The sequence below is a fragment of the Geotrypetes seraphini genome, chromosome 1 (genome assembly GCF_902459505.1).
Source record: "Geotrypetes seraphini chromosome 1, aGeoSer1.1, whole genome shotgun sequence".
Classification (NCBI taxonomy): domain Eukaryota; kingdom Metazoa; phylum Chordata; class Amphibia; order Gymnophiona; family Dermophiidae; genus Geotrypetes; species Geotrypetes seraphini.
In genome coordinates, this window is record NC_047084.1 from 410,754,786 (window position 1) to 410,772,849 (window position 18,064).

At 44.7% G+C, this 18,064-nt stretch overlaps 1 protein-coding gene across 3 annotated transcripts in view; it reads left to right on the plus strand.

Moving 5' to 3' along the window:
• Positions 1 to 18,064, plus strand: part of RAD23B (RAD23 homolog B, nucleotide excision repair protein) — a 245,740-nt gene that overhangs the window by 72,981 nt on the left and 154,695 nt on the right. For all 3 annotated transcript variants that reach the window (XM_033918631.1, XM_033918623.1, XM_033918639.1), the window contains one exon: positions 1,307 to 1,386. In XM_033918631.1, coding sequence (XP_033774522.1) covers positions 1,375 to 1,386 — 12 coding nt within the window. In that variant the 5' untranslated portion in view covers positions 1,307 to 1,374. The remainder of the gene's footprint in view (positions 1 to 1,306; positions 1,387 to 18,064) is intronic.

Genomic DNA, 18,064 nt, shown 5'->3' on the forward strand with positions numbered 1-18,064 from the left:
CGACCAATATTGAACGCAGTATTCCAGATGCGGACGCACCATCGCTCGATACAGTGGCATGATGACTTCCCGCGTCCTGGTAGTTATGCCCCTCTTTATGATGCCCATCATATCCTGTTTATCATGCCCATTTATCCTTTTTATTCCTGCTGTCCTCGGTGAGCACCTGCTACAGGTAAGTATCGTTGCTATTTTAATGTGAAAACATAATTTAACACTAAATTACATAAAACTGTCAATTTCTTTTACGCTTGAGTTTCCTCTCGGCTTTTTCCCCATGCAGATGTTTCCAGCATGCTCTGGTTACTTTTTCCACGGCTGGATATATTATTCAAAGAATAGTTATCCTGTGTATTGAGAATTAGTCTAGCAGCATTTCTTCTCCCTTTCTCCCTTTCCTAAGCAGTACACTACCTACCTGCCTATCAGTGTTTTGTCAGCCTTTTGTTCCCCTCCTACTAGCAAATCTTGTTCTTTTGTAATTTGGAAGCACTGTTCTGAGCTGTAGTTGCTTCTCCCTTGTGGTAGAGGCATCACTGTGAATAGTATCAACATCATCTCTCCCCTCCTCCAAATATTACTTTTTATTGGTTTTGAGCTGCAGCTGCTGGCTCATTTGTGGTATTGGGAGAAGCAGTGGAAGAGCTCTTTAATTTGACCACCACTTTCCTACACCTGTCTAATGCCTGTTCCTTTTGGTGCAATTGTGACCCTTAGTATTGGAGGGATATGGTGAAAGATTTTATTCAAAATGGGTATTTGCTGTTGTTGATGCTTTTGAGAGTTTGTTAGAACAATTGTATTGAGTAAAAGAAAGAAGTCTTGATGTGTCCATGGTCAGTTATGACCCACTTGACTTCAATATGCAGGATTCCATTTGATTATTTTAGCAAAAAGAAAATTGAATTATTTTGTGTAATTTTTTAAGCATTTCAGAACTATTTGTTAGATATGTTACATTCAAACTATAACAGGTTAAAATGTTCATGTAGCTTGCACGGTCTCTGATTATTTGGCCTAGTGTTAAAAACACTGAAAATGAAATGGACATCAGCCTTTTGTGTGGGAAGTAACTTGATCCACGAAGAGTATCTAGTTATAGAGTAAGTTGATCTAAAAATAGTAAAACATTTATACACAATATTGCTACATTAACTTTAAAGACCAACTAGTTGATACAAGCTTCCCTGGTTAACTGCTTAAGAAGAAATTTCTGTTATTAAGAAATGGTACAAGCTCAGTCTATTATTATACCTTAAATCTACTCTTCAACAGTATCAACCTTCTGTTTGTTTTTTGTGTGCAGGTAAAATCCTCAGTGATGAAACAGCTCTTAAAACATACAAAATTGATGAGAAAAACTTTGTTGTGGTTATGGTGACAAAAGTAAGTTGTTGTGATTGCTTTGTGCCACCTTAGTTTTAGCAAAGCTCACTCTGGTTTTTGCACATTGGAAAAAAAAAAATGCTGAGAGCTGACATTCTTGTTTGTGCTTGTTTCTGTACATGCATAACAGTGTATGATATAGAACAGCATCAAGCTGTATGAATGCTAAAAATACTTATTGAAGACGTTTGACCTCTGTTATGCCATATTTGGTTAATCTGTTTTCAGAATGCAATATACTTAATCTAAATTGTAAATACCAACAGCAACTTTGACTTCTAACTCTTGGTGTACAAGTCGGTTTTCATCATGTATGTCTCAACCTGTGAATCTTATGTAGAACACATTTAAATATTTTCCAGTTCTTTATAGGTTACTTTATTTCAAATACCACATACCTCATAATACAATAAATCAAGTGGCTTGCAATAAGAATTTAAAAAGTTAAGAAAAGAACTCCATAAATTTCAAGTAAGTCCCAACCCAAAAACCACCCCAAGGACAGCCCAAAGTATCACATACACAAAGCTTCCATACACATCTAAAGTCCGATGATCACTTTAATTATCTTGCTAAAATGCTACAGAAAGCCTTCTGAAATAAGTGAGCTTTTAAAGCCCTTTTAAATTTTGGCAGGGATGCATCTTCCTTAAGCATTTGCAGAAGGGATTTCCGCAATAGTGGACCTACATTAAAAAATGCCCCTTTTCTAGTGCTGTCTACTTGAATATAAACCGAGATTTTTGGGCCCCAAAATTTTAATCTTGATCTTTATTGCTTCCGCCCTCTATCCCTCCTTCCCTCTCTCCGAAGATTACATCCTACCACTTGTCTGCTAACCAGCACTTCTGTTCCTTACCCTGCCCGACTGGCACTTCAGTCCTACCACCTCCCTACCTGCTAACCTGCACTTGTTTTACCCTTGCCAGACAGGCATTTCAGTGCTACTACATCCCCACCTGATGGCCAGCACATCTGCCCCTCTCTGACCAGCGCAGTTCTTTACCAGCACAGTTCTTTTCCTGTCTGAAGCTGAGGCCAATACTGTGTGTTGGGCTGGAGTGGGGCCTTACACATTTGTGCATGATCAAGGCCTGTCAGTTCCATCCTCCGAGAATCTCAGAAAGGAATGGAGCCAGCAGAAGCCTTGAGAATGCATAGATATGCAAGGTCCCACTCCAGCCCAGCACACAGCATTGCCCTCGGCTTTAGGCAGGAAAAGAACTGTGCCGGTAAGAATAGTGCCTGCTGGCCTGGGGAGGGACAGATGTGCTGGTCATCGGGAGGGGAGGTGGTAGTATTGAAGTGCCCGTCGGGCAGGGTGAAAACAAGTGCAGGTTAGCGGGTAAGGGAGGTGGTAGGACTGAAGTGCTGGTCAGGTAGGGTCTAGAACAAAAGTGTTGGTTAAGGTGGAGGGATGCAATCTTTAAAGGGAGGGTATTTTGATTTATATAATTAGCAAACATAGAGGGGAAAAAGAGTTGAGTGTTGGGATCTGAGGTTAAAAGTATTGGATTATGCAGAATAATTATTGTTTTTGTTAATGCATGCCATTTTAGCATTTATCTGTTAGTACTGTTTGTATATTTATTGTATTATATACTGTAATATTTTTTATTTGTTTCAGCTATGCTATATATTAAGTGCCATATTACTTGATTTTATCTTTGATTTGTGACTTATCCATTTTGTCTTGGTCTTTTGAGTGGTGTTATTTACAAAAACTTTTCTCAGTTTTTAAGGTTTATGTCAGGGAAGCAAAGAGGTTAAAAGGAGACATTGTAAAGTTAAATGTATTAAAATTTATGGCAAAAATGTCTAGTTTTTGTAGGTTGGTTTACAGTGATAACCCAAGTTTCTTTTTTAAAATTATTTATTCAATTTTTCATTAAACTTCCAAGCATATAAATCTTGTACAGATAGTGTGGTTAAACAAATAAACAAATTAAGGTATAATAATTAAATAAACAGCAAGAATAACCTACTAAAAAAAATTAGTATGGTTACAAAAATTAAACACACTCAAGCCCACTATCAAATCCAAGAATTATTGAGTAACACAATTCAAGAATACAAAATTATAATAAGAAATTGAATGCCTGCTGCTAAACCAGAAACCCAAAATTTATTAATGAGTGATTGTTATAGTTCCTTCCTTTTCCACTCGTTTTTGAGATAAAAATGATGTCAAATGGCTCAGATCAAGGAAAACATATTTAAATTATTTATATCTAACTATGCATTTGCAGGGAAAACAGAGGAAAAAAATTCCTCCGATCTGGATCACCCCAGGTTTTAACAGAAGAAACTGACAACGTCTTTTTTGAGTTTCCTTTGAAACATCAGGAAAAACTTGAATATTCAGTCTCAGGAATTCTTGCCTCCTATTAATGAAGAACATATTCAACAGCCAATCTCTGTCCGGAAATAGTGCCATTGTGATTTAAAAGAGTGACCAGAGTGGTGGTCACGTGACCGGCTTCGAGATGGCTGCTTAGCTTGCTCACTCGCTCCAGCCTGATTACAAATAACGGCATCCAGCCTGCTTAATCGCTTCATTCAGGTCAGCTAATCCCTTTTTCCGCTTCTCTGATGGCCACGAAATCCCCCAAATCGGACGGAGCGGCTGCGTCTGGCTCTCACACTGCTCCGAATGCATCGAAACGATCCAAGCATGAGCCTCCATCCCCGGACAAGGCCTCATCCAAGCTCCTCGTGGCTGACGCTTCCCTGTCTCACGATTTACAGGTTTTACAGGGTCTTATGCACGAAAATCTGGCAGCGACAGCTGATATAAAATCTGAGCTGAGCAATATCACTCTCCAATTTAAACAATTTGAAGCCCGTCTGGACCTCTCAGAGGAACGACTAACCGCCCACGACGCTCAATTCTTAGATATACAACGTGGTCTCCGCAAAATGGATCTTATGCAGAGAGACCTGGATGATATGTCTAATCGTATGAGAGACCTGGATGATATGTCTAATCGTATGAGACGAAGTAATGTGCGTATCATTGGTTTACCGGAGTCTGCTGAGGGTAACGATATCATCTCCTATCTGCAATCTCTCCTTCCATCTCTCTTAAACATACAATTTTCACCGGCTCTAGAAATAGAAAGAGCCCACCGAGTACCCTCCGGCCCCCCTTTACCATCCAAACCTCCAAGACCTGTGGTTTTGAAACTCCTCAGATACTCCCATGCCCTACAAATCTTGCAAGCAGCAAAAATCAAACAACCTCTTTTGGTAGACGGTGTAAAAATTTTGCTTGTGCCTGATCTTTCTAAGAACACTGCTCAAAAAAGAAAAGCTTTCTTAGCCATGCGGCCTCAGCTCAAAACCATTGGAGCGCAGTATGGCTTATTTTATCCGGCTAAAATGAGAATTGCCTACCATAATTCCACCAAGAATTATGCTGAATTGAAAAAGTATCTCGATGAAAATATTGGAGCCATGACCTGAATTTTAAAGCTGACTTCGATATTACATTTCCGGATGGATGCATTCTGATCTGGATTGTCTGATGATGGCTGGAGCTTTTGAACGCATAATGAGTGCCTCTTGACCTCACGAGTCCCCATCTATAGTATCTGCATTCCCTGTTTTGTGCACTGCAGCACATTCTTGTTCTCCATGGCTGCACCTTATCTTTTATTTTTTCCTTTTGGAGCCATAAGAACATAAGCATTGCCTCCGCCGGGTCAGACCAGGGGTCCATCGTGCCCGGCAGTCCGCTCCCGCGGCGGCCCTCCAGGTCCATAACCTGAAAGTTTTCCCTATCTAACCTAAAATGTCCATACCCTATTCGCTCAAAGTCCTGTAAGGTAAACCTCTATCTGTACCCTGTTATCCCCTTCGCTTCCAGGAAGTCATCCAGTCTCTTTTTAAACCCCAGAATTGTACTCTGTCTTATCACCTCTCCGGGAAGCGCGTTCCAGGTGTCCACCACCCGTTGAGTGAAAAAGAACTTCCTTGCATTTGTTATGAATCTGTCTCCTCTCAGTTTTTCTGAATGACCTCTTGTTTTAGTTGTCCCTGCTAGTCTAAAGAATCTGTCCCTCTCCACCTTCTCCATGCCTCTCATGATTTTATAAGTCTCTATCATGTCCCCTCTCAGTCTCCGCTTTTCCAGGGTAAAGAGCCCCAGCCTGTCTAACCGTTCGGCATATGCAAGGTTCTCCATACCCTTTATCATCCTCGTTTCTCTCCTCTGGACCCTCTCGATTATTACCATGTCCTTCTTGAGGTATGGCGACCAGTATTGGACGCAGTATTCCAGATGTGGGCGCACCATTGCTCGATACAGTGGCAGGATAACTTCCTTCGTTCTCGTAGTGATACCTTTTTTGATAATGCCCAACATTCTGCTCGCTTTTTTTGAGGCCGCTGCACATTGTGCCGCCGGCTTCATTGTGTTATCCACCAATACCCCCAGATCTTTTTCTTGGCTGCCTTCCCCGAGTACCCTCTCTCCCATCGTATAGCTGTACATGGAGTTCCCCTTCCCTATGTGCAAGACCTTACATTTCTCCACATTGAAGCTCATCTGCCATTTTTTTGCCCACTCACTCAGTTTGTTCAGGTCGCTCTGCAGTTCTATGCATTCCTCAACAGTTCTGACCCTGCTGGAGAGTTTTGTGTCATCCGCGAATTTGATAACTTCGCACTTCGTCCCCGTTTCCAGATCATTATTAAATATATTGAACAGTGGTCCAAGCACTGACCCTTGCGGAACACCACATGTGACCCCTATCCAGTCAGAGTAGTGCCCCTTTATTCTGACCCTCTGCTTCCTGCCCGCCAGCCAATTTTTGATCCATCTGTGCACGTCCCCTTCCACCCCGTGACTCCACAGTTTCTTCAGTAGGCGTTCATGGGTATTGTCTTCTGTTTTCTTTTTACCATTTTCATGAATCTTATTTCTCACTGCAAATTGTTCCATTTTTTGGATTACAGTCACCATCGCTGCTCATATGGACATCTCTCTCCTATGGGACTCCTGACACCTTTAGAGTTCCAATATCTGCATCTGTTCACTTAACCCCATGGTTTCGTTAAAGATTGTATCCCTTAATGTTAAGGACCTTTCGAGCCCCATAAAACGTAAGAAAATACTACAATACTTCAAGCACTTAGGGGCTGATATATGTCTCTTACAGGAGACACACATAAACCTTGCTGAAGCGCATAAACTCACCGGCGGCTGGATTCAACACTGTTACGCCACTCCTGCCCTGGGAAAGAAGAATGGGGTTATAACTCTCATCCGCAAATCACTCAACTATCAATCGACCGCTCATTCTTTTGATCCCATGGGCAGATGGTCCTACATCGAGGGCGTCATAGATGGCAAACCACTGAACCTGTTAAACCTGTATGCACCTAACTCGGATGATCCTCCTTTCTTTCAGGATCTTCACACCATTTCCCATTCCTCTTTCTCGGAACACACTATCATTGCTGGAGACTTTAATTTTCCGTTGGACCCTTTCATCGATAGATCCTCCCTTTGCCGCCCTGCTAAACTGAGGATCCGTTCAACCCTTTCCAATATGATGCAAACATATGGATGGACTGATATATGGAGAATCTTTCATCCTACAACCAAGGACTTTACATTTTACTCAGCGCCCCATAAATCATATTCCAGGATTGACTATTTTCTAACATCTAAAGACATTTTAAATATCACCACCGCAGCTACTATTCACGACATCTCTATTTCAGACCACGCTGCCATATCCTGTTCTCTCAACTGGTCCTTTGACAAGCCACCTCGTTCTTGGAGATTGAATAACCTGCTTCTTAGTAATGAAGAGTTTCTATCTCACATCACTGCTGAATCTGATGCCTTTTTCGCCAGGAATGAGTCCTCTGTATCCAGCTTTGCCACGGTATGGGAATCTTATGAAGTCTGGTTGCGAGGGGAATGTATCAGCTACACAGCTTATCAACTCAAGACTAAGAAAACTAACCTTCGACGTCTGGAACAGGAAATCCATACCTTGGAGTCTCAATTATATGGTTCTTTTGATTCCACTCTCTATAAATCTCTACAACAACTTAAATTCCAATACAATGAGATTTTCAGTTCATCTGCATCTGTCTCATTATTCCGCCAATCGACCTCCTACTATGCTACCTCCAATAAGGCGGATCATCATCTGGCTTCTTATTTTAAAGGTCAAAGATCCAAACATCGGATTTCTCACATCAAGTCATCCTCTGGTTTGATCCTCAATACCACTTCTGACATACTCAAGGAATTTCATTCCTTCTATGCCTCTCTGTACACTTCAGAATCTACCTGTCCAGAAGATGTGCTTTCCGAATTTCTGAAATCTGAACATTTGCCATCTATTACCTCGTCTCAACATGAACCCCTGCGTCAACCTATCTCTACTGATGAAATCCAACGTGCTATTTCTTCTATGGCCTCTTCAAAAGCATCAGGTCCTGATGGCCTTCCTACGGAATTCTTCAAAACTGTTTCAGCCTCTCTGACGCCACACCTTTTGTCCTATTACCGGACTATTATTGCTTCTCCTAATTGTTTATCCCGCTTCCATGAAGCCAGTATTATTGTTTTGCCAAAGCCCAACAGAGATGCCCAATTAGTTAAAAATTACAGACCTATCTCTTTATTGAATTTGGACTATAAGATCTTTGCAAAAATTTTAGTTCATAGAATAGAATCTGTTATATCTTCTCTTATACATAGAGATCAGGTTGGTTTTTTAAAGGGTCGTTACGGAGCAGACAATACTAGATTGTTATGTAACATTCTCCACTCCACTCTGTCAAGGGACCAGCCCTTCTTAGTGGCTTCTCTTGATGCCGAGAAGGCCTTTGACAGAGTGGAATGGAAATACTTGTTTTGTGTTCTTCACCAATTTGGATTTCCTGCTGAATTTATTCATATGATCTCTTTACTATACACCAATCCTACTGCTAAGATTATAGTTAATGATGCTCTTTCTGACTCTTTTACCCTCCAACGAGGCACATGCCAAGGTTGTCCTTTATCCCCCTTATTGTTCAATCTAGCTTTAGAACCCCTCCTAGCTCATATTAGATTGTCTACCTCTATTAAGGGAATCTCTGTTGCTGAATTGGAATTTAAGTTGTCTGTTTATGCTGATGACATTCTCCTCTACCTCTCTGACCCTGAACGATCTTTGCATTCTCTCATTGATCTTATTTCTCAATTCTCTTCTATGTCCGGATATAAGGTCAATTGGGACAAAACTGAGCTCATGCTCCTCAATGATGCCTGCACACCCTTTACTCTTCCCTCATATCCGTTCACTTGGATATCCACAGGGATGAAGTACTTAGGTGTCACATTTGACAAAGACCTTAAGATAACAATGGATCTTATCATGACTAAGACTATCTCCTCTGTGAAATCCGCTTTGTCCAACTGGTCTCCCCTACATCTTTCTTGGTGGGAGAGACTGGATACCCTCAAGATGATGGTCATACCAAAAATTACATACATGTTCACTATGTTTCCTCTTATTTTCTAACTCCTTTTACAAACATTTAGAAAAACTTCTTTTTGATTTCCTATGGAACAATAAACCACATAGAATCTCGCAACGTAAACTTAAATCTCCCAAATCGGCTGGAGGTATTAACTTCCCCGATCTATTTCTCTATCATCAAGCCTTTTTATTGAGACAGGGATCCGAATGGTTACATTCCTCGGATCCATGTGCCAATACAATGGTCCCTAATTGGCTTCGACTTGAACTAGCCCTTTTACATCCTATTCCTCCACTCAGACTTCTTGGTTCCACACATCTACAAAATAAGGCCCACAATCCTCTACTTCTCACTTCTCTCCGTACACTTAAAGACCTAGACCGCCTGTTAGATTGCCCTTGGTCTCAATCCACACTGTGTCCCTTGTGGAGAAACCCTAAACTCCTAATAGAGAAGAAGCCAGTATTCTGGTCATCTTGGACTACTTACCACATTTGGGATATTACTGCACTATGTCACCCTGATGGCTCCTGGCTCACTTTTCACGAGCTTCAGTATAAATTTGGCCTACCTGACTCTTATTTCTATCAATGGTTGCAATTACGTTCAGCTTTACATAAATTTAATTGTGATCTGAAAGCTAAACGTCAACCTCCGACTCTATTGACTCTTTCTACTCAATTCCAAACTTTGGGCCACTCAGCTTCCAAGTTTTATAACCTTCTTAAAGAACTACGATACCCGCTTCTCTCCTCTATTAAAAAATCCTGGGAGGAAGATATTGGCTGCCTTATTTCTGATTGTGATTGGTCCTCCTATTTACAATCTGTTTTTCATTCCTCTAGGTCAGCTTCTCTTACTCAAAGCTTATTTTTCCTTTGTCACAGAGCCCAATGGACCCCGATTAAATCAAATCGTATTAACCCTACTTTTGCAAAGGAGTGCTGGACATGTTCTACAGATATTGGCTCCCTTAAACATTTATTATTTCTATGTCCCTCTATCCAAATATATTGGTCATCTCTGTGGAACACTATCTGCTCTCTCTTTCATATCAACGTGGCTCTCTCATACCAAATGATATTACTCAAATCTTCTGCTCTACCATCTCCTCTCTCTTCTTCTGATGCTTTTCTCTTTGATATTCTTATCTCTCTCGCATTGAAACTTCTTCTTAACTCCTGGAAAGATCTTTCTAAGGTGTCCGTAACACAATGGTGGAATCTTGTCTGCTTAACCTATAGATATGAGGCGTATTTAGCAAAAAAATGCGACAGATTCCCTCAATTTCTTTCTAAATGGAACTCTCTCAAACTTTACCTCCAAAGCTCCAACTCTTAGGCATTCCTTTGTCTATTTATTTATTTATTTAACTTTCTATTCTTCATTTATCTTCTTCTTTTCTTTTCTTCCCTCCTTTTTGTTTTATTTTGCTATGGATAATGTTTTACTCAATGTGATTTGTTTATTCCTTTGTTTGATTGCTTCCAAGGAATATAGTTCTGATTGTTATATCAATCTTTTTCATGCTTGTTGCTGTATTTACCTGTCACATGGTTTGTTGTTGTTACTATGCTTTTGTTTTATTGATTGTAAAAAACTTTTACAATAAAAAACCGTGACTTAAAAGAGTGACCAGATTAACTACAATGTAGATATATCTAATGAAGCTTCTCTTTTGTATGTTTGCTTCTGTCTCTTGATTTTGATTCAATGTGTAAGAGGAGGCAAAGATTCCTCAGGAATTTGCAGAATCTCAAGAAAATATTGTTATCATTTCTCTGGGTGATATTGAAGAAATCTTAGGAAAGTTTATTAAACGTAGATTGTTAATTCTATTTTGATTGTCAAGAGTTTCAAATTTCCTTCACAATTTGATACTATCTTTGACCACTAATGCTTGATTTTGTTTTAATGTAACTTCTTTTTCTATTTTTTGAATATCAGTCTTGTACATTATAAGTATTCATTTCTTTTTCCAAAATTTTTATTTGAGGAGTATTGGATTTTCCTAAGTTTACAACTAAGTACCAAATAACTTCAAGTGTTACTTCTTGGGGTTTAATAGGCTCAAAAGGGGAACTTAGCATAGTTAGTGAAGATGTAGCAGGCATTTTTACCTCAGAAACGGCTCTCATCTCCCCAGCTTGTGATATTCCAGCCACAGGTTCATCTCTGGGAGACAGCTCAAACCCAGAGGTCTCCAACGCCATGTTCACCAACAGTTCAGCCTTAGGAGTCGAGAGCACTTTCTCTCCGGGTGTGTTCTCTTCTCGCGGTGAGCTGGCTCTCTGTGGTGTAGGTTGCATGAGAGGCACTCTTGTGTCAGAGCTCAAGGTAACATCGAGCCTAGGGACGGACGCTGCCGCATTACTCACCGGCAGCGTGTCATGCGGGCAACGTCCCAATACCAAGGGTTCCCGCTGTAATCTCCTGAGAATCTCATCAATCATCATAAGAGGAGCTTCTGGGCGTTGGGAGGCTCCACTGGCACTTTTTCCCTGTCTCTTCGGCATCCACCAAAGTTTCCAAGAAAAGACTGCGAGGGTAATCGAGAGCGTTCAGTAGCAGTCAGGCATTAGCGGCCATCTAGGATCGATAACCCAAGTTTTTAACCTCGGTTTATATTGGAGTCACCTTTTTTTATTTTTATTTATTTATTTATTTTTTTGTTACCTCGGTTTATATTCGGATCGATTTATATTCGAGTATATACGGCAACCTAACATCATATAATACTGGCGCTACTAACAGATGTCTGACTGCGATACAGGGACCTATCTCGATTATAAATCATCAAATCTACTTAATATAATTGGAATTCCAGATTATAAAACTTTTAAAACTATCAAAATCTAAAAACAAACATGATATGATTATGATTAGGGCTCATAAGGTACCAAATTGATAAAGAATCTACAAAATGAGAACTTGCAAGCTGATGTAACGAATTAAAATATGCATTAAAATTTTGCAGTATATATTCTTGTGGAAATTCTGTGGTACTGCAACATTTGCAGAACTCTGAACAGAAGGGGATTTCTGTGTAGGAACTGAGGAGACTGCATCTGCACAATTTCTTCTCAACCCCCACCATGGGACAAACAATTCAAATATTTTTGTCTTCTCCCTCAGCCTAATCTGTTTACAGTGGAGGAGGAACGTGTCTGCAAGGTAGGCTGCATCATCCTCCTTCAACACTTAAGCCTAATTGAAGTGTTTGAACCATGGGGTTTTCCTCATCCCACATGGTTTCAGTACATCAGTCAAGTTCAAATGGAGGAGGAAGTGATTTCATGTGCAGCCACTTTCCTCGTCCTTCGCTAATAACATTGTACGTTGGGGTAAGGCAAAATATATGAAATAGTTTGCCCTGTGGTGAGGGAGAGAGGGGTATACATCGGTGTGTAGAGAAAGAGGTTGAAGAATGGTCTGAAATTTGGGAGCTAAAATTTCATGCTAAGAAATGCAAGGTCGTATATTTGGGCTGCAAAAACCCGAGGGAACGGTACAGTTTAGGGCAGGGGTGTCAAAGTCCCTCCTCGAGGGCCGGAATCCAGTCGGGTTTTCTGGATTTCCCCAATGAATATGCATTGAAAGCAGTGCATGCAAATAGATCTCATGCAGATTCATTGGGGAAATCCTGAAAACCCGACTGGATTCCGGCCCTCGAGGACCGACTTCGACACCTGTGGTTTAGGGGATGAACTTTTGTGCACGACAGAAGAGCGGGACTTGGGTGTGATTGTATGTGATGATCTTAAGGTGGTCAAACAGGTTGAAAAGGTGACGGCAAAAGCTAGAAGGATGCTAGGTTGCATAGGGAAAGGTATGGCCAGTAGGAAAAAGGAGGTATTGATGCTTCTGTATGAGTTTGGTGAGACCTCATCTAGAATTTTGTGTACAATTCTGGAGACTGTATCTTCAAAAAGATATAAAAAGGATGGAGTTGGTTCAGAGGAAGGCTACTAAAATGGTGTGTGGTTTTTGTCATAAGGCATATGGGGAAAGGCAGGAGAGGGGAGATAGGATAGAGACGTTTAAATAACTATGTAATGTAAATAGAACATAGAAACATAGAAATAGACGACAGATAAGGGCCCACGGCCCATCTAGTCTGCCCACCTTAATGTCCCTCCCCTACCTTTGCCTTGTGAATAGATCCCATGTGCCGATCCCATTTGGCCTTAAAATCAGGCACGCTGCTGGCCTCAATCACCTGTAGTGGAAGACTATTCCAGCGATCAACCACTCTTTCAGTGAAAAAGAATTTCCTGGTGTCACCTCGTAGTTTCCCGCCCCTGATTTTCAACGGATGCCCTCTTGTTGTCGTGGGACCCTTGAAAAAGAAGATATCTTCCTCCGCCTCGATGCGGCCCGTAAGATACTTGAACGTCTCGATCATGTCCCCCCTCTCTCTGCGCTCCTCGAGCGAGTATAGCTGTATTATCCCAGGACAAGCAGGCAGGTATTCTCACTAGTGGGTGATGTCATCAGACAGAGCCCCGGTACGGACGTCTCACAAGCACGTGTTGCTTGTAGAAACTTAAAGTTTCTAGATGCCCGCACCGCGCATGCGCCGGTGCCTTCCTGCCCGGAGATCCGGGCGTGTCTCCTCAGTTCTTTCTTTTCCGCGGAGCTGAGAAGTTCAACTTCATCATGCGCTAGCTGAATTCAGTTAAATTTGCCTTCCTTGTCCGCGTTTTCGCTTTCTTTTAATTACAGTTAACAGTACTTTTCTTTTTCAGTTAAAAAAAAAAGGAAGATTATTTCCTCCGGCGGGTCGAACGGGCCGGCCACGTGGCTCAGGCCCACTGGCTTCGACCTCGCGGCGGAGATTTTCCGGCCTATGTCCCGGCCAATCACCGGGTTTAAGAAGTGCAGCAAGTGCCAACGCGCGATTTCACTCACGGACCCTCACTGGCGCTGTTTGCAGTGTTTGGGCCCTGACCACATCCCGAAATCGTGCAGGCCTTGCTCGACCCTTACGGCACGCTCATTCAAGCGGCGTTGCCTATTGTGGGAATCGATGTTCAAGATGGATGCAGCTAAGGATCCCTCAGCCTCCACTTCATCTGATACCTCCCCGGTTCGGGCGAAACCGGTATCGACCCCTCCTGCATCGAGTGTGGTGAAACCGGCATCGCTCACCCCGACACCATCCACGAGCTCGACGTCGGTGCCTGCCCCGGTCTCCTCGGTTCAGGTACCTCTTCCTTCCACAGTGCCACCAGTGGTCATCAAAGTGCCGAAAGCTACTAAGCAGAAGCACTCGGCCTCGAAGGAGCGCGATGTCCGTGCAGGAGGACCCCCTTTCGGTGCGGATCCCTCCTTATCGGCTTCGCTACGGTCCGTGCTGGAAGCTCAATTCGTTGAGCTCATGCAGACCATCGGACCCGGGCTCATCGCTGCCATACAGGGTGACCTCCCGGTACCGGTCCAAAGGGGCGGTCCGCCCCCTCCCCCTCCCCCACACCGTTCGACCTCGACAACCGACGAGGACGAACGGGGGAGGGCGGCGATGCCCACGCGGCAAGCCTCGCTTACCGATATGCCGCCATTAGAACCTATTACGCCTCCGCGCCAACATGGGACCAGACCTCCGATCGATACTCGAAGCCCTGGGCATAGTCAGGAAGAGTTCTTCCGTACTCCTTACCAGACTTGGGTAGCATCGCAAGAACCCGCATCGCAAACCCAGTTGCGATCCACCGCTTCCAGCCCTATCCACTTGGGGGCCTCGGGAGACCATGCGATGCACAGACGATCCCGATCCCCGTCCCGCCACCGAGACGGGCACCGATCGAGACACTCATCCTGGCACTCCTCACGCCATTCGGAGGTGTCACCGCAGAAAAAACTGCAACGTAGGGGATACTCCTCATCAGAGGTATCCCCTCCGGGGGGCCCGGAGTACGAGGAGACATCGGTGCCCGATTCTCCTTGCCACTCCCCGATGTCCATGGACCTGGAGGCCTCCTCCTCCTCCAGCCCGTCCCACAGACCGACGCTGGCGGAACAATTGTCCTTCTCATCATTCCTCCGACAAATGGCGGATGATCTGGATGTGACCCTTGACACGGGCTCCCGATACTCCAAAGAGTATCTGGACACCATGCATTTACCTAACCCTCCAACGGAGTCGCTTCGGCTCCCCTTGCACAAATTACTGGACCAGACCTTCATGCAGTGCTTCGAAACACCGTATTCCATACCGGCGATCCCCAGCAAACTCAATGCTCGATACCGCATCGTGCACCATAAAGGGTTTGAGGGCCCTCAACTCTCCCACCAATCCCTACTGGTCGAGTCCTCCCTTAAACGCTCTCATCCCTCCCAGGTCTACGCCTCTGTACCGCCGGGCCGAGAGGGGAGAACGATGGACAAATTTGGTAGAAAATTCTACCAAAACTCCATGATGGCGTCACGGGTGCTAAACTACAATTTCTTTTTCTCTTCCTATCTGGAGTTCTTCTTGCCGGTGCTCCGCAAGTTCACTCCGTTCATAGACAACCAAGCTCGATTCGAGTTCGAGGAAGTGGTAGCCTCCCTCTCCCAATTACGCCTCCAGCTGATGCAATCCTCCTTCGATGCATTCGAACTCTCGGCACGCGCCGCCGCAAGCGCGGTAGCTATGCGTCGCCTGGCATGGCTCCGTACAATCGATATGGATCCCAACCTCCAGGACAGACTCGCCAACGTACCATGTGCTGGAGCTGACCTGTTCGATGAGTCTATCGAAACTGTTACCAAGAAGCTGTCGGATCATGAAAAATCTTTTCAATCCATCCTGCGGCCCAAACCCAAACCTCAACAGTCTCGACCTTCCAGGCCACCCCTGATTTACCAGCGGCGTTACATGCCCAGACAAACGCCTGCTGCGAGACAGCCTGCGAAGAGACAACCTCCCCAGAAGTCTCAGCAAAAACCTCAGCCACCGGCTGCACCTAAGGCTCCCCAGCCCTTTTGACGCCCCTCCCGGGAGCATAACCTCGGCCTCTCCCATAGGGGGCCGCCTCCATCTTTTTTACCATCGATGGGAGGCCATAACCACGGACCTATGGGTCCTCACCATCATAAGAGAAGGATACTCTCTTCAATTCCACCGGGTCCCCCCGGACCATCCTCCAAGAGAGTATCCTTCAAGCTCGACGCAGACCGCCCTTCTTCTTCAGGAAGTCCAAACCTTACTTCAGCTTCGGGCTGTCGAGCCGGTCCCGTCAGACCAATTGAACCGAGGGTTTTACTCCCGGTACTTCCTCGTCCCGAAGAAAACGGACGACCTGCGACCCATTTTAGACCTTCGGGCCCTCAACAAGTTTCTGGTCAAAGAGAAGTTTCGCATGCTGAGTTTGGCTTCTCTATACCCCCTCCTCGAGCAGAACGACTGGTTATGCTCCCTGGATCTCAAGGAGGCCTACACTCACATCCCCATTCACCCGGCCTCCCGAAAGTTCCTCAGATTTCGGGTGGGAAATCTGCACCTACAGTATCGAGTGCTACCATTCGGCCTATCTTCGTCCCCCAGAGTCTTCACAAAGTGCCTGGTGGTAGTGGCCGCAGCACTCCGGGACAGGAGTCTACAGGTGTTCCCATACCTCGACGACTGGCTCATCAAGGCCCCGTCAGCCCCAGAGGTCACTTCGGCGGCCTTGGCTACAACCTACTTCCTCCAAAATTTGGGCTTCGAGATCAACTTTTCCAAGTCTCATCTACAACCCACCCAGTCCCTCCCCTTCATCGGAGCGGTCCTGGACACCACCCGACTCCGAGCATTCCTGCCCCTGCAACGCATGGAGTCTCTTCTTCATCTCTGCCAGTCGGTGTCTACTCGCCAAACCCTACCGGCGAGACAACTGATGGTGCTCCTGGGCCATATGGCCTCCACAGTACACGTGACACCCTTTGCCAGACTCCACCTCAGGATCCCCCAGTGGACCCTGGCATCACAGTGGAATCAGACGTCCGATCCACTATCCAAACACATCTCAGTCACACCTGCTCTTCGGCAGTCTCTACTTTGGTGGATGACCTCTTCGAATCTATCCAGAGGTTTGCTGATGCACTCTCCCCCCCATCAGAAAGTTCTCACAACCGATTCGTCGAATTATGCATGGGGGGCCCACCTGGATGGTCTCCGCACCCAAGGATTCTGGACCAGTGCGGAAAGACTACACCAAATCAATCTACTGGAACTCAGAGCCATCTTCAATGCGCTCCAAGCTTTCCAACATCTACTTCACGACATGGTAATCCTCATTCGCACAGACAATCAGGCCGCCATGTATTATATCAACAAGCAAGGAGGCACGGGCTCGGCCCTCCTTTGCCAGGAAGCTCTACGAGTCTGGGACTGGGCGGTGCGCCACAACGCCCTACTCAGAGCAGTATACATCCAGGGGGAGAACAACGTCTTAGCAGACAAACTAAGCCGTCTGCTACAACCGCACGAATGGACTCTCCATTCCAGCCCCCTTCACCAAATCTTCACGCAATGGGGGACGCCTCAGATAGACCTCTTTGCGGCTCCCCACAACTCCAAACTGCCTCAGTTTTGCTCCAGGATCTACACTCCTCATCGCCTCGAGGCAGATGCTTTTCTACTGAACTGGGGGAAACGATTTCTATATGCGTTCCCACCATTCCCGCTGATCCAGAAGACTCTGGTCAAGCTGAAACTCGAACGGGCCACCATGATTCTAATAGCTCCTCGGTGGCCCAGACAACCTTGGTTCTCCCTCCTACTCCAACTCAGCAGCAGGGAACCAGTACCACTTCCAGTGTTTCCTTCACTGCTTACTCAACATCAAGGATCACTACTTCATCCCAACCTGCAGTCTCTCCACCTGACAGCTTGGTTCCTCTCAACGTAACCCCTCACCAATTCTCACAAGAAGTGAGGGAGGTCTTGGAAGCTTCCAGGAAGCCCGCCACTCGACAATGCTACTCCCAGAAATGGACCAGATTCTCCTCATGGTGTGTTTCTAAGTCAAAGGAACCTCAGCGAGCTTCCTTATCCTCCGTGCTGGACTATCTCCTACACCTATCTCAATCTGGGCTCAAGTCCACATCCATACGAGTCCACCTGAGCGCTATTGCGGCGTTCCACCAGCCCCTACATGGGAAACCCCTCTCGGCCCATCCAGTGGTCGCCAGATTTATGAAAGGACTCTTCCATGTTAACCCT